Below are 18,772 nucleotides of genomic sequence, written 5' to 3'. Positions count from 1 at the left end.
AGGGGACGGACCTGTTGAAAAAATAAAAAACAACGTTACCGCAAGGGTCTCATCCACATCCACTACTATGAGCGGGGAGAGGCCAGGAGACGGAGACAAGAAGAGGTAAATCGCCTCACCCATCAACTCTCCTGATTTGGTAGTCCGCCAGCTCAAATCATTTGTCTTTGCAGTAGATCGGCCAGGAACAGTGACCAAATTGGACCGGCAAATTTTTTTACCAGTTGAATTTTTTTTTTCTCTGGCTAACTATTGGTTGGCTTCAAGTCCGGGTTGCCATGGGATTCCTTCCGGATTTTAGTCTAGGCCAGGCTAGTCTAGTTTGAGGTTGTCAGCTTCTTTTTCTTCGTTTGTTTCTTCTTGTGGCCCACAATCCGTCATCATCATCTCCCGCAAGAACAAGTTTGTAGGTACTGTAGGATTTTGCCGTACGGGGTTCATTTTCTTCCGAGATTTTCGTACTTCGTACGTACCGGTAGAAATCCAACCAATCCGCTTTCGAGGCGTGTGTGTGTGTGTGTGTGTGTGTGTGTGTGTGTGTGTGTGTGTGTGTGTGTGTGTGTGTGTACTCAAACAGGAGAAACTCACTGCCTGTACAATGTACCTGAGTACCTAGGGTGCCTTGCCCATCTTATTCATTTGATCTTTGATTGTTTTTGTAGGAGACGAAACCCGGAATGGACGACAATGCTCCTGAGCTTCTGGGTGCCAAGTTCGGCGCGCATTAAAACCAACGCTGCGCGCGCTTTATGCGCCTACTGGCCGTCCCATGGGAACAAAAAACAGGAGCGGCCCCGTCGACTGCATTTCCGGGTCCAAATTCCAAAACCAGGAACCCGGATTTTGGTCCCCCCCCATAAAGATAACCGATGTGCACTGGGTCATTTCGGTAGTCGAGACTCCAGTAAAGAATTCCGATCCCCTCCCTGCCTGACTTTGTAGATGAGCAGCAGTATGCTTAACTGACACTCTGTTTATCGAGTCAAAAAAAAATTGCCGAAGCCGATCAAGTGATAGCGATGGCATTATTCAATCCCTGGAACAAATATCGACAATTGCAATCGCTATTACGTCTGTGCTTTCGGCCTCATTTCGCTCCTTGCCTTTCTGCATGGGGGGACCCTTCCTCACCCCTGTGTCAATAGTATCGTTTGCTATTATACGTACCTGGCATGTGCTAAATGACTATTTACAGCAATGTTTGTTTGTTGTGTCGTGCCTTGGGTCATGTGTACACAAAAGTCTTCAGGGTCGATATAAGATAGCCACTCCTAGCCAGATTGATGATCAGTGCAACATACTAGCCAGCTACTGGTAGTCCCCTCCGTAAGAAAGAATAAACCCATTCAGCTAAATCGCAAAAAGAAACAGAGACGCAACAGGAAACAATAGAAATGGTTTGTGTTGTCATGGCAGAAAATTGGGACTGGTATAGAACCTAGTTAACCGGTTATAGCCCCTGTCGACCACCAAGTGTCTATGCACTAACTGATTGCGAAACCAAACTTCCCCGCTTGCTTGTGATAGAAGGTTATCAAAAACCAAAAGCCATGAAGAGGGGGTTTCATAAGTCGCGCTGATAACCATTTGAAATCTAAACATGTTTCGAAGCTTTTGAAGCCTCTAACTTACCGGTGCAAGACGGCTTTCGACCCAAGTCCTACGACATGTACGCCGTACTTGGACTTGTTGCCATGAGGGCTGCACAAAAGTGTCTGCTGCCTGCCGTCCCCGTTCGTGTCTTTGACAAACATGTGCCAAGACCATGATAAGTTTCCAACTCCCGCCTCCGGCCATCTCTAAGCAGCGAGGCCGACTCTAGCAATCTGCCCCTCGTCCACATGTCCACTAAACCGCTTGCGCCTGCAAGTGACCAGTTCATTTAGGAGTGGCATACTGCAGTGTCCAGTCTCTGGCCGTCTTAATCGCGGCCGGCTCGTCCTCCTTCCATGCCTTTGCAACATCTGGCGCGAGGGGGTCGTCTGGGTTGGGCGCTCCAAGTAGGGCTTGGATGGAAAGAAGGATCGTTCGGATCTGGAGGGCTGGTGACCAGTTATCTGCAGGAGATCGCTCAACATGTTAGAGGACGCCTTATTGTGTCTAGCGACAGATCGCTGTTGATTTCATCAGGAACCATACTCTTCAGCACATCCAGACATATACGTCCAAGCTTGTCGACGTTGGGGTGGTAGATCTTGGTCACGAAGCGGATCTTGGGCGGGGTCATCGGGTAGTCGTCGGGGAGGAAGAGGTCGAGTTTGAAGACGCCGCCTAAATGAAGGTCTATGGTCAGTGGCTTTTATATACATGGCATGCTGTACGTGCTCAAATCGGATTGAGTATGGGTGTGCGGCATGTTTGGTGCGGGCCGGCCCGGCGCGTGCGGCAAGGCTTACTGACCTTCGTATGGTGATTGAGTAGGGCCATGAATCTCCACGTCGAAATACCGTAAGTTATCCTCGTGGGGCACAGCGCTGATTCCGGGTACACTATAAAGCCGAATTGTGAGAATCTATACTGTAGTTGTGTTGTGTTGTACCATGTCTGGGTTGATTTGAGAGGGGTAGAATGTTTAGGCTGGCCGTTGAGCTCATGGGGGCGACCCTAACGTACGGTTCCGCCATCAACCTCTCCGTTTCCTTGACTATCCTCTTCGGCAATGCCATGGCTGCGATGATATGGAAACTTTCAGGTTCCGCAACAAAAGTCCGATTACTTTAGGCTCGACAGATCGACTGCGGTAGGCGCACATGCAGCAAAATGGTAACGCGGCGGTGTTATCTGATGGAATGTCGTGGTCTAAGGAACTGCAAAGGTGGGGTTGTCGGGGAGTTCGTTTGACAGCGATCGCTGACGACGTAACAATTTGTGGACCCTCATTGCGGTAGCGCCGTATTTCCGTAGAGGAAAGGATCAGGATTTGTCTGGTGCGATAAGATAAGGAGGCGCAAGCTGGCGCGATACATCCATGCCAGAAAGGCAGGTAAAGGTACCTTGGAGGCCAAATTTTGCTGCGGAGTACCTTGGAGTCGCGCGCATTGTCGGGTAATGATGAGTTGGTAGAATCTCGTGATCCGCTTGATGTTGCAACCTTCACGACCAACTTTACATGAGCAGTCATTCATTTCTTCACTCACGTAGGCGCTGCCAACACAACATCCGCCGTCTTTCCCCACCTGATCTACTTTCATATCTTGACATTTCCATAATATTCGATGTTATTAATACGTTAAACGATCAATCACATACTGAGCTGTCGGACGAAATCGGTCCGCGGTGTCTTGGCGAATAATGCCCTTTCGCCAATTCCATCCCGCGCATTTCCTTGCGTGCGGCAAAGATGCCCTCGGCATATGACCAGAAGAAGCCCGACTCGGGCAAGAAGGCCAATGCCGTCAAAACCGCCTTTGACAGTGAAAGTTTCGATGCCGACTGGACTATCCACGTCCCAGGCCTTGTGGGCTCAGCGACCATATCCCCTTCTGGTCGTGATGTCGCCCTCGCGTCTCCTGAGGGCCTTGCAATCATCGATCTTGACTCTCCCTACAGCCCTCCCCGACGTCTGAGCAGTCGCGGACTGCCATGGCTTGTGGTCGATGTCCAATGGTCGCCTTTTGCTGCTCGCGACTACTGGGTCGCATCCACTGCCAACCATCGTTGTCTGGTCTGGAACCTAAACTTTCGCGACGATTCGGCCTCTGGCCCCATCGAGCACTCACTGCAGGGTCACAGCCGTGCCATCACTGATATTAACTTTTCGGCTCACCACCCGGATCTGCTCGTGACATGCTCCGTCGACGGCTATGTCCATAACTGGGACCTTCGTCGCCCACAGCAGCCTGCGCTAAGCTTTTGTGACTGGACCGCTGGTGCCACGCAGGTCAAGTTCAGTCGTCAGGATCCCCACATGCTTGCGTCATCTCACGACCGGCTCTTGCACATCTGGGACGAAAGACGGCCGGTCGAACCCGTCAAGACCATTATGGCGCACTCGTCCAAGATCTATGGGATCGATTGGAACCGCACGAGAGCCTCTGCGCTCGTGACATGTTCGCTGGACAAGAGCATCAAGTTTTGGGATTACAAAAACGAGGGTGACGCCCCAGAACGCGTCATTCGTACTGATTTCCCCGTCTGGCGTGCCAGGCATACACCCTTCGGCTGGGGAGTGCTTGCTATGCCCCAGAATGAGCCTGGTAATCTCCACCTTTTTGATGGTCGGTCCGGTGACGGGGCTCCTCAGGACAGCAGAGAAGACCCTGTCTTTGTATTCAAGGGCCATGGAGACCACAAGGTCAAGGAGTTTCTTTGGAGAAGCCGGGGAGGGGTAGATGATAATGGCATTGACAGTCGAGACTTCCAGCTTGTGTCCTGGGGCGCAGACAAGGAGTTGCGATTGGAACGCATGGAGGCAGATGTGTTGGAAAAGGTCGGCTACGTCAAGGGTCAGCCTGCCCCCAAAGATCTCGTCCTTACCCGCAAAGGTGCCACCTACAAGACCTTCCGTACCGTAGATGATGGCGTTCATCGTGACAGGTGGAACGGCACCATGACCGACCCTCGCGCCTCTCATACCTCTAACCCCCTCCGGCGCAATGGTCTTGCCAGCGGCAACCAAAACACACACCACAAGCCCGCGTCTGCATGGCGGGCGCCATCTATGAAAGCCAAAACTGTGGGCAAGGAGTCAAATCGGAGCCTGGCCCAGATAGGATGGATGAGAGGTGTAACGATGAGCAAGCGTAAGACGCAGACTGGAGCTTCGAGCAGTAACCGGGATGCTCTATCGCCCACCGATCAAGACTCTATTTTTGGCTCAGTATATCACGATAATGAATGGGGCGAACCCGATACTCTCCAAGACGAGTTCGTTCGCCTCACTAGTCAACTACCAAACGTAAAATGGAACCACATCGACATGGACAATCTTACAATAAACGCAAGCCTCAAAGGCCCATGGGGCGTCAGTGGCGATCCCATACATATCAAGGTCAAAGTTGACATACCCAAAAAGTATCCCAAGTCCAAAGCCCCGAGGTTCTTCATCGACAAGAGCTCGTTCATGACGGAAGAAACACGCACCAAGATTGAGAATGAGCTTTCTCTTCTGGTTGGCCAGTTTGCGCAGCACAAAAAGAACTCTTTAGGGCCAGCGTTTGCTTACCTCCTCGGAGAAGTCGACCTTGCCGGAAGCACCAGCTTTTTGAGGGATCTGGGAGACATGGACGATATGGACGACGAAGACGAAGACTTGGAGACCACAGGGAGGACTGCCGTGGCCGATGACGAGAGCTCTAGCGACAGTGAATCGGATATCCCGCCAGGTGGCTCTGCAGCTATGTCCCAGGAGCTGCCTGAACCGACAACTGGGTCTGATGCTCCGGCAGCACTTTCTGGGGGATTCAGACAGACAGTCATACCCGTAAAACGGACCTGTGGTGCCCGCTTTTCTAATGACGGGAAGCTAGCATGTTTCTTCCCGACAAAGGAGGAGAAGGCTAGGGCTTTGTTCCTCGTCAATACCGACTCCGTCAGGGAACGATCTAAGGGTGAGCCTAGATTTGCAGGGTTTGGTCGCCTTTTGCAAAACTCGCAGTCTCCCACCGGTCGTCGCAACCCCGATGATTCTGCGAGTGAAGATGGATCAGGCGGATCAGATGCGGATGACTCGTCGTCATCGTCCTCCTCGGACTCCGAGTTGGCGTCCATGAACCGCATCAGTTTCTGGTACCGGCAGGGCCGTAGCAAATTTCGAAAGTCGTGGAGCGCCAATGAATCCGTACGGTCGAGCGGTGGTGGAACCGGCACCGGGACCGGCACACAAGCCGGGACCATCAGGGGGAGCAGGCGTACCGCCACAGTCAAGGCCAAGAACATTGTGTCCATACACGATATGCGTGATCTCATCCCCTCCAAACAGGCCTATGCCAGGGAATATGCTATTTTTGGCGATGGAGAGGAAGTTTGTGAACATAATGCGCAGGTGGCAGAGCGGCACGGCGATCAAGATTTGATGTACATTTGGCGCTACGCTGGTCTCCTCCTGCGTTCCGATATACCTCTGCGGCTTGCGGATGAGCAGCAGTTCCCAAGGAAGAATACAGATTCATTCCTTGTGATTGCCCGCGACGCAGTCTCTCGATTTGGCGACACTTCGCCGCATCATGAAGCAGAGATGTTTCTAGGCAAGGTCAAATGGGGTCAACATCCCTTGGTACATGAATTCATCCGCGATGTGTTCGCCTATTTCGAGCAGCTGGCAGACATTCAAATGCTAGCTATGCTCTCGTGCGTATTTGGCGATTCCTGGGCCAAGGATAGCCTGGCATACGCCGAGTCGCATCTCACACAACCACAGACGCCATTACCAATGAAGGCCCCTTCATTCTCTCTCGAGTACTTTCCGACTAATCCTGAGCTATGGCATCAACAACAGCTGCAGTCAAACTGGCAGCACCAACATCATCACCTGCGTAGCCAGGCAAGCTCGGCCATAACCACCCCACGCACGTCGCAAACGCCTAACCTGTACTCTTACTCGACTTCACTTGGGTCCGAGCCTGGAGTCTGGCTTGGAGATCCTGGATCCTATTCGTGCGGAGAGACACCACCGGCTACTGTGGGCATCAGGGCTCCCCGCAGCCACCATAATTCCGCTGGTGAAGTTGACTATACGCAAAGCCTATCTACGTCTCCGAACACACGCAACCCAGGTTTTCGCAGGTCAAACTCGGCCATTACAGGAGCCCCAGGCCTGGCCGCGAGCTTGCCCCGCACACCGCAAAACATGGTTTCATCGTCGCCACCTGATGGTCCTACAACACGCAAACGAGTTAGTCCTGCAGAGACCATTTTGGGCAACCTTGCGCCAGCCGTGACGTGGGGTGCATCAACGGTTTTCGGCGCAGGAGCAGCCGCCCGTCACGCTGACGCGGCAGCCGGTACAGCGGCAGTCGCTGCTGAGTTGAGGGCGGCGGCGGCGGCGGCGAGTGCCGCGGGAACGCGGACACCCTCAACTGACGGCATCGATGCGCCGTATAATAATCTTGAGTCGATGGTGGCAGTTAGCGTGAGCATCAAACTCTTCAACGAGGGCAATTTTGATGACGATGGTTGGATGACAACTCCATACTTGGAGCCGAAGCGCGGGGCGCTGTACGCTAGCTACCGCCATGCGTATGCCGAGATGCTGCAGGTCTGGGGCCAACCTCTGGCAAGGCTCGAGATCATGAAGTTCAACATCCTCAAGGGTGGTGATCGAAATGCGAACTCGAAGTCGATGTTTGGACAGCAGAATGATGATGACGAAGACGGTGGGCACAAGGGCCATCACAACTCGCCTCATGTGAGGGACACGAGTGCAACAATCAAGGACGAATACGGTGAAGAAGTCGTGACTGGCACACCATCACCGACCTTGACTGTCAGCAGACGTAGGCATCTTAAGGCGCTGATGAGCTCAGGTCGCGGTTTAGACGTCACAGGAATCTGCAGAATTCACGAAACGAATCTTGAGCCTCTGCAGACGAGCGGCCGGCCCTTACCCAGTCACTACGGCTCAGAACTTGTCTCTATTGACGGGACGACGGCGGAGATGACTATAGGCGGTGCCGTGGGCACTTGCGAGCGCTGCCAACACAGCTTGCAGTCGCAACTGCGATGCGTATACTGCGCCGAGCCTGTCGCCGCCCTCTACCCGGCGTGTCTGGGGTGCGGGTGCCCAAGTCACGAGAAGTGCCTGGCCGAGTGGCATGCAGCAGGAGAGCGACTCTGTCCTGCCGGTGACGAGTGCGACTGCGGGTCCGAGGCGGATAACGGCAAGATTGAAAGTTGGGCTGCCATACAAGCAGCGCTGCTAGCGGCTCGAAAAGTCGAAAAAGAGAGGCAGGCGGCGGCGACAGCAGCAGCAGCAAGAAGCCGCAAGACAGTTCGTGTCGCAGGCGGGCCCCCGGCAATGCTGAACTTGCCTCGGGAGAACGGCATTGCGGGATTCGTCACGCCGCCCATGGCGTCGCCAAACGCAGCTCGCCCCAGACGACGGAGCATGCCGGGCGGGATCGGATTGCATGAGCAAGAGCAACAACATACACAAAAGCAGCACCACGCGGGGGATCCAGTGCGGAGGATTCGCGAGGAGGAGGCTGAAGATGGGGACGATGGCATGGATAGAGAAGGGTGGGAGAGTGTAACTCTACCCCCGGGAGGCGGCGGGACAGGGTCTGGAGGCACTACGACGCCTGCAGGTTCAAGGTTGCCGTCTGCTGCGGCACATCTGAATCGATTGCGGAAGCAGGTCGGAGAGATGACTGGACGACCATCGATCCTAAGGCAGAGGAGCGGCGGGGTACTGCAGAAAAAGATGCCCTAGAAGTGATTGAAGATGCAATGGGATAGGTTTTTTTGGGCTGTAAGAGCGTAGCATTGTGAAATCTATTGTTATCTATTTGTACGTATATCGTATGTAGTTATTTGGTTGAGAGTAAATGCTATCTCATAGCTACCATATCATTCCAGTGTTATGCACCTCCGCCCACTAAATATTACAATGATAAATCGCTGTTCGGCAGTTGCCGACTTGGCCAAAGTGCAAATTGCCTCGAGGTTGTTCTGCAGCGGTACACTGACTGAACGGTACAAAGTACAGTACACTACTGTATTACCGTTTACCTGTTAATGCAGCCACTGACAAGCCACTGACATGGATGACATCACATATTCCCTTCCGTTGCTAGGTTGCTACCCCGCGTTCGATAAATGTCAATATTGGCGGTTGTGCACCCACGTTCTGTCATCCCATCGTCATTTCATACCTACTTTTGAACCTAGTCTAGACAGAGATATACGTACGTAGGAACAGACGATACAGTGGTTTGAGTAAAAATCTAGTTCCAGACTCGAGCACCGCCCCTCAGGCTCGACAAATCAAACATAACAAGCAATAGGTGAGAAGTCATAGCAAGATTAGATTGTCAGACCCACTGCAAGTTTTGCGAAACATCAATCGGATTCTATTGTATTCCATTTGAGAGTTTTTATCTCATTGGTGCCGCAGTTGCCGCTACGGGAAACCCAATTCCCATCGGTTCCCCATTCGGTTGCCACCATGACCCCTCCACAAACAGGAGCTTGGGCGGCAGCGGGAACGGCAGCGGCAGCAGCAGCAGCAGCATCGACCACATCGATAAGAACCGCGACTCGCCCACTTTCGTCATCGCTCCGAGCTCTTGCCGCCGTTCAGCAGCGAAACAACATAACCACTGGCGCTCGTTCCTCGATATTCACAAACACAAACGGTAAACCAATTGCACCTCCAAAAACTGCTCGGATTGCCAAAATGTCCACCATGGAAGCCACTGCCGGCCACAGCAAGGCCTGCTGCAACGTGCCTCCCGTCGTCGAGTCGGGGTATGAGAAGAAGGGAACGTATGAGGAGGTGGGTGGTTACAAGACCTGTATGTTGTTACTTTTTGTTTTTGTTTTATATTTCTTCTTCCCTTCTCTTTCCTACTATCCATCCCGTCCAAATTCCCTACTTTATCAACCCTTTTAGACAAAAAGACTAATACTTAGGAAAACAAAAAAAGATGTGACTGGCCCCCAGGACGCCACCAAAGGCATAATCGCCATCTACGACATCTTTGGCTACTTTGACCAGACACTTCAGGGCATGGACATCCTGTCCACGAGCGACGCGTCGCAAAAGTACCGCATCTTCATGCCCGACTGGTTCAAGGGTAACCCGTGCCCCATTGAGTGGTACCCTCCCAACACGGAGGAGAAGCAGCAAAAGGTCGGCAACTGGTTCAAGGACTGGAACCCGGCCGAGACGGCGGCCAAGGTGCCCGACTACGTCAAGGCTGTGCAGGAGAAAAACCCTGGGATCAAGAGCTGGGGTATAATTGGCGTATGTGTCCCATTGATTTCTTTTTTTTTCTTGCTCCTTCATTATGTATGTTGTTGCTAACACTATACCACAAACAAAACAACAGTTCTGCTGGGGCGGCAAGATCGTTTGCCTGACCACCTCGTCCGACAACAGCCCGTTCGCAATCGGAGCCTCGATCCACCCGGCCATGGTGGACCCCGCCGACGCCAAGAACATCAAGGTGCCGATCATCATGCTCGCGTCAAAGGACGAGGTCGCAAAGGACGTCTCGGCATTCGAGTCGTCGCTGCCCTCGTCGGTGCCCAAGCACATCGAGACCTTTGGCGACCAGGTCCACGGATGGATGGCGGCCAGGGCGAACCTCAAGGACGACAGGGTCAAGGAGGAGTACACTCGCGGCTACAAGTCCGTGCTCGAGTTCTTTGGCAAGAACTGGAACTGAGGTGATGGCGAAATGGTGGGGGTTGAAACGATCCTGAAAATGGACAGATCGGCCGTGAGAAGGTCGTGAAAGTAAATTAATAAATTAAGTAAAAGTGACGTTCCATAATCGTGAAGAAGGCATTAGAATGGTCTTTTTAGGCCTTGTCCTGATGGTGGTGCTTCTGAAAAGAAAAGAAAAAAAAAAAAAAAAAAAAAAAAAAAAAAAAAGAAAAAAAAAAAACTGGAGGCCATCTCGACGTGAATGAGCAATGTCAATTGGGAGGGTGAAGTAGAAGTTTTACTTGTTGAAGGGATGGGGTGACGAATACAAAATTTGACCGAAGACGTATGTAGAGCGTCACTGCAGCCATACTTGAAAAGTTATAGACCATTTGTGAAGACGTGGTATTGTGAATGAACCAAGGCCGGCACCCAAGTTCGGCGATTTGGCATGTATCTCTTTGTTCGTTCAACTGCAAGTTGCAACCAGCAATTTGGACCTAGAAGCCAAAAACCAAACGAGTTAGATAGGACAAAGAGCCAAAATCTTAGAAAACTGGGTGTGTGATTTTACGTTTCTGGCCGGTCTCTGTACTTAATACACCACCCAAACCCTGCGGCGTCGACCGAATACCAAGTGCACCAAAGCCTCTCAACAACTATAGCAAGAAAGAAACAGCACAGGAACCAAACGCAAAAGAAGAAACGGAAACAAGTCCATTCAGCATGTGTTCAACACACCCAACCCTACCATGTCCACCCACAAGTCCATCTCGCCACGGCGCACCAGGGGTGTTGCTCGCCACCACCGACGAGGTCGAGCACGCGCTTGAATCGACGAGACGCCGGCGCCGCTCCAATGCGCCGTCTCCAGAGCCCGAGGAGCACAAGTGCCGACAGCAGATGCAAGGCGGCAGGCTTCGTCCTGAACGCACGCCGACGCGTAGGGACCGGCAGCACCGACGGTCGCGCATTCTCTCGTCAGTCGAGAGCCTTGGCGTGGCTCAGAGGGGCCTGAATGAGCCGAGAAGCAGGCCGTGGCGGTCTTGCAATGTTGCGGCGGGCGGTGGTTGGCGGAGGAGGGTGGGAGCTGAGCCGGGTCGTGGACTGCGAGGTGCAGGGGCGCGCGTTGCGCAGGCTCGGGTAGGGGCTGTTGGGGTTTCTGCGGGTAGGATCGTGGTGGGAATGAGGGATCGGGCCGCGGCGGAGATGATGTGGACGAGGTTGCACTTGCAGGGTTTTCGGAGGTGCTGGGAGTCAGTTGAGACTATAGGCGCTGCGATCTTCCATGCTTTGTGGGAGTCGAGGAGACGGGGAATGGTCCTAAGGAGACCAAGGGAGGCAAGAAGAAGGAACAATGGACGATAGATTTCAAACCGGTGTATTTGCGGCTTATAAACTGCGGCTGGCAAACAATTGCTCTAGTTTTCTGTATGCAACTAAGTCTTGTACAAGATGGGTATAAATACAGGGCTGCAGCTCATGAGTAGGCAAGGCCGTTCGAGTTTCATTCAAGAAAGCTTGAAGCGCTTAGCAAGCTCTATGCCCTCAGCCAGCGTACCGACACGGGCATCAATGGCACAGCCCTCGGCTTCGAGCCTCTTGCACTCCTCCCACAACTTGGACAGAGGTACAGTGAAGACCTCGATGAACTCGCTTTCTTCCAGCTCTGGCTTGAGATTCTGGTTCTCGGGCAGGTCCATGTCGATGGTGACGTGAACCATGCGTAGGTTCGTGTTTGTGAAGCCCGGATCTATAGTATGTGATAGACCCATGTTCGGTTAGTAAAGTCTTCGAGAAAGCCGTCAAAGAAAATGATGCCCTGGTCAGCAGTTGCCGACTAACCATTGAACATGATAGTTGACGTTTCTGAAGCCTTGCCCACGTATCCAGTCTCCTCCTTCAGCTCGCGGACGGCAGACTGCTCGGCTGTCTCGCCAGCATCGACAAGGCCTGCAGGAACCTCAATGGTGACCTTGTCGAGTGGTGGACGGAACTGCTTCTGTAGGATAATCTCGGGGCCTTGATTATTTGAGTAGAAAAGAAACACAATGAGCATGCTGAAATATATCATATAACGACGAGCAAGTCATATTGCTTCCTCACCAGTAGATTTCTCCAGTATGGCCACGATTCCTACGCCGTCAATCTCGCTGTTCTCTGGGCGAGTCCGGCGCTCGGCAGACTCCCACGTCCTCTCGGTACCATTGGGGTCCTTGTAGGCGATCCTGTTGATGGGCGTTTTGTTCGGCATCAACAAATCAAGTTCGCTCACCGATGGATCCAATAAACCGACTGGCCTGAAGGGAGACTGCCAGATATATGCACAAAACTGAATAGCTTTACATACTTGACTAATTTTGTCCACTTGGCCTCATTATCGGGCTTGATTTGGTGATGACATGATGCAATTGACGCACATGGTTAGCTTGCCAAACGCTCTCAAGCTCTCGTGCAACAAGACTGCTTTTGCTTCAAAAGTTTAACAGTCGGATACAACTAACCAGAGGTGCCGTGGAAACAACTTTTGCAGGGTTGGACATTTGAACTCTGTTAAAGTAACTGATGGGGTGTTGGCTACCTAAAACTCGGCTAATACAAGTGGTTGAAGGGTGAAGTCTGATTTTACGAATCATGATGAGTGAATGCCACAACGTGCATCAGTGTAGCCCAACAACAGGCTTCGATGATGAAAGGTGGGGTCGAATCGTTGTTGCGTTGGTCCAAAGGGTACGCTTACAATTCCGGCTTATGTCATCCAGCCAATTCCGGATTTAATAACGAAGCACCCAGCCCTTTCATAAATAGTAGCGGTGGGTCCTTGGAGGGGTTAACCTTGAAGATTGGGCTTGAGTGGTTCCCACTTTCACAAGCTATCATGCTGCCCGATAAGGATTTTTCCCTGCAGGAAATTCAAGGGAACGGAGGGGTCGCTGTGTTTGGGCGGCGCGGGACAATTTTTTTTTTTTCTCCCTGGCGCGCCTTGTCAGCAAAAAGTTTCAGCCGCCGTTGTTTCTCCGGCCGTAGTTCTTTGCGCCACTAATCATTACTCCTTTTCCCCTTAATCGCCCTGCCTGTAATAATCGAGGCTTTCATTGGGCTGGGAGAAAGCTTTTCTCTTTCCTTCATTTTTTGTTTGTTTGTCTTTTTTTTCTTCGTCCCCCTAAAGTTCGATGTCGGTTCCTACCATCGTCGTCAAGGGCGACGGCCCCGCGCCTTCGCAGGCTGACGTCTCGTCCATTCTCGACACTGTCTTCAATGCGAAGTCTTCAAATGCCTCCATCGACGCAGCCTACGCCCTGTGCGAATTATTTATCAACTCTCCTGGCGTCGGCTTCCGTGGCTTGAACGCATACGGCGTCCTCGCCGAGATCAAGAAGGCTGCGGCCGACAAGAAGAGTGGCCTGCGTCGGGAAAGTGCTCAGAACCTCCTCGGCGCACTCTTTGAGAAATTTCCTCCCCGGGATGCCCCTAGCGAATACGTTTTCCTGCTGCAAGACGGCGGCATCATCGCCTGCGCCCTCGACGCCCTTGCCGACAAGGGCGCCGTCGTCCGCGATGCCGCACAATATGGTCTTGATGCACTATTCGGGCACCTGAGCCCTGAGGCCCTGGTGGCCGGTCTCCTCCCCGCGTTGGTCAACTATCTATCCAAAAAGACCGGCAAGTGGCAGGGAACTGTCGGTGCTCTCAAGATGATGCAGAAGATGGCAGACAAGGCTAAGCTGTCGATTGGTGGAACCAAGGAGGAGGCACTGGAGAAGGATCTGCTTCGCGAGGCCATGGGTAACAAGCTCGCCGGCTTGATTCCCCTCGTCGAGGCTGGCATGCACGACCTCAAGTCGGAGGTTGAGAAACAGGCCCTGGAGACAATGAAGTCGCTTACGGATCTGCTCACCAATGATGACGTTGCGCCCCGGATACCTCTTCTCATTGAGACCATGCAGAAGCCATCTGCGCAGTCTCTGCAGAAGGCTATCCACGCCCTTTCCATGACCACATTCGTGGCCATTGTCACATCCCCTGTTCTCGCGCTCCTCACGCCTTTCCTTGAGAGGTCTCTGAACACTCCCACCACACCACAAGAAGTGCTCAGACAAACGGTTGTCATTACTGAGAACCTGACAAAACTTGTCCACGATCCGATTGAAGCGCGGACTTTCCTTCCCAAGCTCACGCCTGGTGTCAAGAACGTGGCTGATAGGGCGGCACTTCCCGAGGTTCGTGAGATTGCGACCAGGGCACTAAACGTCATGAACAAGGCTATGGCTGTGGACAAGGACAACGTCGTCGAGCGCACCAAGGGCGAAGACGTCGGCAAGATTCTGGACGCCGAGATCAAGCGGGCCAACGGCCTGGCGAGTGATCAAGAATTCTACAAGTCACTCAGGTCCTACATCAGTGATCAGGTCGCTGAGGACGTCAACCACAGACACGTTACGCGAATTGCTGGAAGGATATCACCCTACTTGCAGTCGCTGATGAAGTCGCACGAAGCCGTTGCTACCGCTGTGCAAAAGCACTACGTCGAGGAGGACGAGAAGAAATACGGCGTGCCCGAAAAGGAAGATGATGGCGAGGTTGAGATTGTCAACGCAGACTTCTCCTTGGCATACGGCGGCATGCTTCTGCTCTCCCACACCAACCTGCGTCTGCTCAAGGGTCACCGCTATGGTCTTTGTGGTCGCAACGGTGCAGGAAAGTCGACTCTGATGCGATCGATTGCCAATGAGAAGCTCGAGGGCTTCCCTCCGCAATCGGTTCTGCGTACCTGCTACGTCGAGCACAACCAGGGTGAAGATGCCGATATCAGCATTCTTGATTTCATGGTCAAGGACCCCACTGTTGCCAAGGAGAATTACACCAGACAGGAGATTTCCGACGTCCTTGCCGAGTTCGGCTTTACTGCTGGACCCGAGGGTCGCCAATCCCAAAAGGTCGGGTCCCTCTCTGGTGGTTGGAAGATGAAGCTGGCTTTGGCACGTGCCATGCTGCAAAAGGCAGACGTCCTGCTCCTTGACGAACCTACCAATCACCTGGATGTTGCCAACATTGCTTGGCTGGAGAACTACCTGAAGACACACCCTGACATTACAAGTCTCATTGTTTCTCACGACTCCAAGTTCCTCGACGAGGTAACGACAGACATCTACCACTATGAACCCGGCAAGAAGCTTGGTCACTTCAAGGGCAACCTTTCTGACTTTGTTAAGGTCCGTCCTGAGGCCAAGAGCTACTACACATTGTCGGCAAGCAACGTGCAGTTCAAGTTCCCCCCACCGGGTATTCTTTCTGGTATCAAGTCGATGACACGCGCAGTCATTCGCATGACCAACGTCTCGTACACCTACCCTGGAGCACCCAAGCCCTCGCTGAGCGATGTGTCTTGCCAGCTTACGCTCTCTTCACGCGTTGCCATCATTGGCGCCAATGGTGCAGGCAAATCCACGCTTATCAAGCTGCTGACGGGTGAAGTCATCCCTAACTCGGGCAAGGTCGAGAAGCACCCCAACCTGCGAATCGGCTACATTAAGCAGCACGCTCTGGAGCACGTAGAGATGCATCTTGAGAAGACCCCCAACCAGTACCTGCAATGGCGCTACCAGCACGGCGATGACCGCGAGGTTCACATGAAACAGACGCGTGTCCTGTCCGAGGAGGACCGCAAGCAGATGGAGAAGCCTGTTGATTTGGGTGACGGCAGAGGCCCAAGGCAGCTCGAATCTCTGGTCGGACGTCAGAAGTACAAGAAGACGTTCCAATACGAAGTGTAAGTGAAGTATTCCGTCAGATCAAACTTGGATCACGTATCCTTGCCGTACTGACAAAGCCATCACAAAATTAGCAAATGGAAAGCCATGCTTCCCAAGTACAACTCACAGATCTCTCGTGAGACCCTGATCGAACTTGGATTTAACAAGTTGGTTCAAGAGTTCGATGATCACGAGGCGTCGCGTGAGGGTTTGGGATACCGTGAGCTCCAGCCGGCCGTCATCTCAAAGCACTTTGAGGACCTCGGTCTGGACCCTGAGATTGCCAACCACAACGAGATTGGCTCGCTCTCTGGTGGTCAAAAGGTCAAGGTGGTGATTGCGGGTGCCATGTGGAACAACCCTCATCTGTTGGTTCTTGACGAACCGACTAACTTCTTGGATCGCGACTCGCTTGGCGGTCTTGCTGTTGCCATCCGTGAGTTCAAGGGTGGTGTCGTCATGATCTCACATAACGACGAGTTCGTCGGAGCACTCTCGTCGGAGCAGTGGCACGTTGCTGATGGCAGGGTCGCGCACCGGGGTCACAACGCCATCGCTCTCGATCGTTTCGAGGATTCCCGGCCGGGCTCTGGCGTGACCAGCGGCGCGGCAACGCCCAATGGCTTCGCCAGCAGCGTCGTTTCAAGCGCCATGAACAGCGCCATGAACAGTGCTGTCAATAGCGGCGCCGAGGACAACGGCGAGCTCAAGTTCAAGGCCAAGAAGAAGAAGAAGAAGACAAAGAAGGAGCTCAAGGAGCAAGAGGTACGCAGGCGACTGAGGCATATCGAGTGGCTCAACAGCCCCAAGGGTACGCCGCATCCCCCGGACACGGATGACGAAGCCGACTAAGTTTGGAGGAACTACGGTATTTCTGCGTTTGCTCTCTCTTGGATGAGAACCATAATACATCGACGACAACAATCCAGCCGAGGGGAAGTAAAGATGGGTAAAAAAAGAAGGGAACGATAGATCTGGGTACAAAAGAACAGACTTGGCTTTGGTTTAATCTAGCGCTACAATACATGTGTCTTACAGGGACAAGCGGCTACTGAGTCTAGACTAGATGAAAAGCTTCCCCACGAAGGATTAGGGTTGTCTGGTTACTGTTGATGTTGGTTGTTTAATAGGCTTCTTTTTGTCATTTTCTTGTCTTCTTCTGGCATACTTCATGGCGTTAGACTATAGAATGGTATGGGATTTACAGTTGGGAGGATTACAAAACAAGCTTGGTCTCGTTTTATTTTTCTGTTGCGTTGTTTGTTGTTTTGCTTACTTCTTTCTTAGTTGAATAGATCTTAGTTACGACTTTCCTTTGAGCTTTGTTGATACTGATAACTGTTTTGTATGTGACTGGTGCAGTTTATGCTGGGCCCATTTACGGTTCCGAAAGTCTTCAAAACAACATCATCATTTATCCCGTTGCATGGATGTGATACGGCGCCCTGAGGTGGACAGAATGAGCAGACCACGGCTATGGTACCCTTCATCACGTTGAAATTGAGGGTACTGTTCCCCCGACGAGTGGCCGAGATAACGGGAGATGCCTACGAGATTGCGGATGAGGGTGATCCATGAGACGTGAACAAGTGCTTGGGGCTTTCAAGCCAGGCCCAAGGGTGGCACACAGTCGTGTGTCCATGCATGCCTTGAGCCTTGCTGCGGTTCTGGCAAAGGCCTTATCGGCGCCGGGGTTTTACAAAGGCAGGCGAAAGGTCGAACGATACGAAGACGTGCGGCAAACTTCCCTCTCCCTAACAGGCCATTGAACGTCAGCTCCTCCCCAGGTGGTCTCCCTGTCCGAGGGACAAGGAACGCCATCACGAGTCACAAATTTCGGCTACTCACACGTCGTGTATGGATTACGAGACCTGAGAAATCTGCTCTCCACCATGTTTGCTTGCGGGCCCTTCTGGCATCAGGCAGATAGCAGATAATTCATCGCTTTGATGGCGGATCTCGCGGCTGAAGCAGCGGTGGGGGGTTGGGCATGGGTGAGTATTTCCCGGTATCTGAGCAACCCCAAGACTGGAGGCGGCCGCCAGAGAGGCTGGAGTTATTCTCGGCATTACTTTGTTTTCTTGTCTTAATAGACTGAAAAGAGGGGAGTTTATTTTAGGAAGATTGACACAAGGATACCAGCTGAAACCTTGCGATGGACACCAAATCGCAGAGGGAAGAATCGCCCAGAGGGGGTGGTTTAAGCATTACGTGCAGGTTTGACTGCACCGACGAATGATCACGAGGGACATGGGCTGCCTTGTTGTTAATCACCGCGAGAGAGAAAAAAAAAAGACGGTTCACCGCTTTCCAACATGATATTAATCAGCTGTCATTATGCAGATACGGGCGCGGTCCAGGATGCTCATTTGATGGATATGCGAGATGCAGAACATGACGCACAGGAAACCGATGCTTGATAGATTAGACACGAACTCTACTGTAACATATGGTTGGACACCACAGGCCATGCATGTTTGTCCCAAAATCTTGTTATGATATCAACGGAAGCACTCCCGTATTTTGAGACATTTTTTACCTGCATGCTGCTGAGCTCTGCCTGCAGTATGCATTTCAGCGTTGGCTTTGCAGCTTTTGCATCAGAGGCTTATCGTTCTTTTAGTGCAGCCTTACCGTCGAACCTTTTTGACCTAGAAACTTGGACTATAACAAAACAGGTAACAAGAATAAAGAAAAAAGAGAAGCTTCT

General features: G+C 52.3%; 6 protein-coding genes across 6 annotated transcripts; 4 read left to right on the top strand and 2 right to left on the bottom strand.

The window, feature by feature from the left end:
* Positions 1–884: 884 nt before the first annotated feature.
* On the bottom strand, positions 885–2,821 carry PgNI_10858 (uncharacterized protein). Its single transcript, XM_031130832.1, has 5 exons — positions 2,614–2,821; positions 2,401–2,489; positions 2,140–2,271; positions 979–2,057; positions 885–902 (listed from the first exon to the last, which is right to left on the bottom strand). Exons 1-4 carry the CDS (start codon positions 2,664–2,666, stop codon positions 1,879–1,881), a joined length of 453 nt encoding a protein of 150 aa, XP_030979908.1. The 5' UTR covers positions 2,667–2,821; the 3' UTR covers positions 885–902; positions 979–1,878.
* A 519-nt stretch (positions 2,822–3,340) lies between these two features.
* PgNI_10857 (uncharacterized protein) lies at positions 3,341–8,368 on the top strand (the record flags this gene model as incomplete). Its single annotated transcript, XM_031130831.1, has 1 exon — positions 3,341–8,368. One exon carries the CDS (start codon positions 3,341–3,343, stop codon positions 8,366–8,368), a length of 5,028 nt encoding a protein of 1,675 aa, XP_030980161.1.
* Positions 8,369–9,092: 724 nt separating this feature from the next.
* PgNI_10856 (uncharacterized protein) lies at positions 9,093–10,475 on the top strand. The gene is made up of 3 exons (XM_031130830.1): positions 9,093–9,452; positions 9,585–9,904; positions 9,990–10,475. The coding sequence occupies exons 1-3, from the start codon at positions 9,104–9,106 to the stop codon at positions 10,326–10,328; spliced, it is 1,008 nt and encodes a 335-aa protein (XP_030980162.1). The 5' UTR covers positions 9,093–9,103; the 3' UTR covers positions 10,329–10,475.
* Positions 10,476–11,035: 560 nt separating this feature from the next.
* Positions 11,036–11,677, top strand: PgNI_10855 (uncharacterized protein; the record flags this gene model as incomplete). Its single annotated transcript, XM_031130829.1, has 1 exon — positions 11,036–11,677. The coding sequence occupies one exon, from the start codon at positions 11,036–11,038 to the stop codon at positions 11,675–11,677; it is 642 nt and encodes a 213-aa protein (XP_030980159.1).
* Positions 11,678–11,685: 8 nt separating this feature from the next.
* Positions 11,686–12,967, bottom strand: PgNI_10854 (uncharacterized protein). The gene is made up of 5 exons (XM_031130828.1): positions 12,814–12,967; positions 12,660–12,694; positions 12,416–12,609; positions 12,155–12,331; positions 11,686–12,062 (listed from the first exon to the last, which is right to left on the bottom strand). The coding sequence occupies exons 1-5, from the start codon at positions 12,943–12,945 to the stop codon at positions 11,821–11,823; spliced, it is 780 nt and encodes a 259-aa protein (XP_030980160.1). The 5' UTR covers positions 12,946–12,967; the 3' UTR covers positions 11,686–11,820.
* A 515-nt stretch (positions 12,968–13,482) lies between these two features.
* PgNI_10853 (uncharacterized protein) lies at positions 13,483–17,595 on the top strand (the record flags this gene model as incomplete). Its single annotated transcript, XM_031130827.1, has 2 exons — positions 13,483–16,079; positions 16,155–17,595. 2 exons carry the CDS (start codon positions 13,483–13,485, stop codon positions 16,912–16,914), a joined length of 3,357 nt encoding a protein of 1,118 aa, XP_030980157.1. The 3' UTR covers positions 16,915–17,595.
* Between the last annotated feature and the right edge of the window lie 1,177 nt (positions 17,596–18,772).

Source organism: Pyricularia grisea, chromosome VII, assembly GCF_004355905.1.
Source record: "Pyricularia grisea strain NI907 chromosome VII, whole genome shotgun sequence".
Lineage (NCBI taxonomy): Eukaryota > Fungi > Ascomycota > Sordariomycetes > Magnaporthales > Pyriculariaceae > Pyricularia > Pyricularia grisea.
The sequence above is the reverse complement of the archived record's forward strand: the minus strand, read 5'-3'. Positions and strand labels throughout refer to the sequence as shown.

Coding starts and splice junctions, on each gene's coding strand:
- PgNI_10858 (XM_031130832.1), bottom strand. CDS start 2,666: ATGGCATTGCCGAAGAGGATAGTCAAGGAAACGGAGAGGTTGATGGCG. Junction 2,272..2,400: donor TACTCAATCACCATACGAAG/GTCAGTAAGCCT, acceptor ACCTTCATTTAG/GCGGCGTCTTCAAACTCGAC. Junction 2,058..2,139: donor ATGTCTGGATGTGCTGAAGA/GTATGGTTCCTG, acceptor GATCTCCTGCAG/ATAACTGGTCACCAGCCCTC.
- PgNI_10854 (XM_031130828.1), bottom strand. CDS start 12,945: ATGATTCGTAAAATCAGACTTCACCCTTCAACCACTTGTATTAGCCGA. Junction 12,695..12,813: donor TTGTTTCCACGGCACCTCTG/GTTAGTTGTATC, acceptor CACCAAATCAAG/CCCGATAATGAGGCCAAGTG. Junction 12,610..12,659: donor AAGTGGACAAAATTAGTCAA/GTATGTAAAGCT, acceptor GTCTCCCTTCAG/GCCAGTCGGTTTATTGGATC.
- PgNI_10856 (XM_031130830.1), top strand. CDS start 9,104: ATGACCCCTCCACAAACAGGAGCTTGGGCGGCAGCGGGAACGGCAGCG. Junction 9,453..9,584: donor GGTGGGTGGTTACAAGACCT/GTATGTTGTTAC, acceptor AAACAAAAAAAG/ATGTGACTGGCCCCCAGGAC. Junction 9,905..9,989: donor AGAGCTGGGGTATAATTGGC/GTATGTGTCCCA, acceptor ACAAAACAACAG/TTCTGCTGGGGCGGCAAGAT.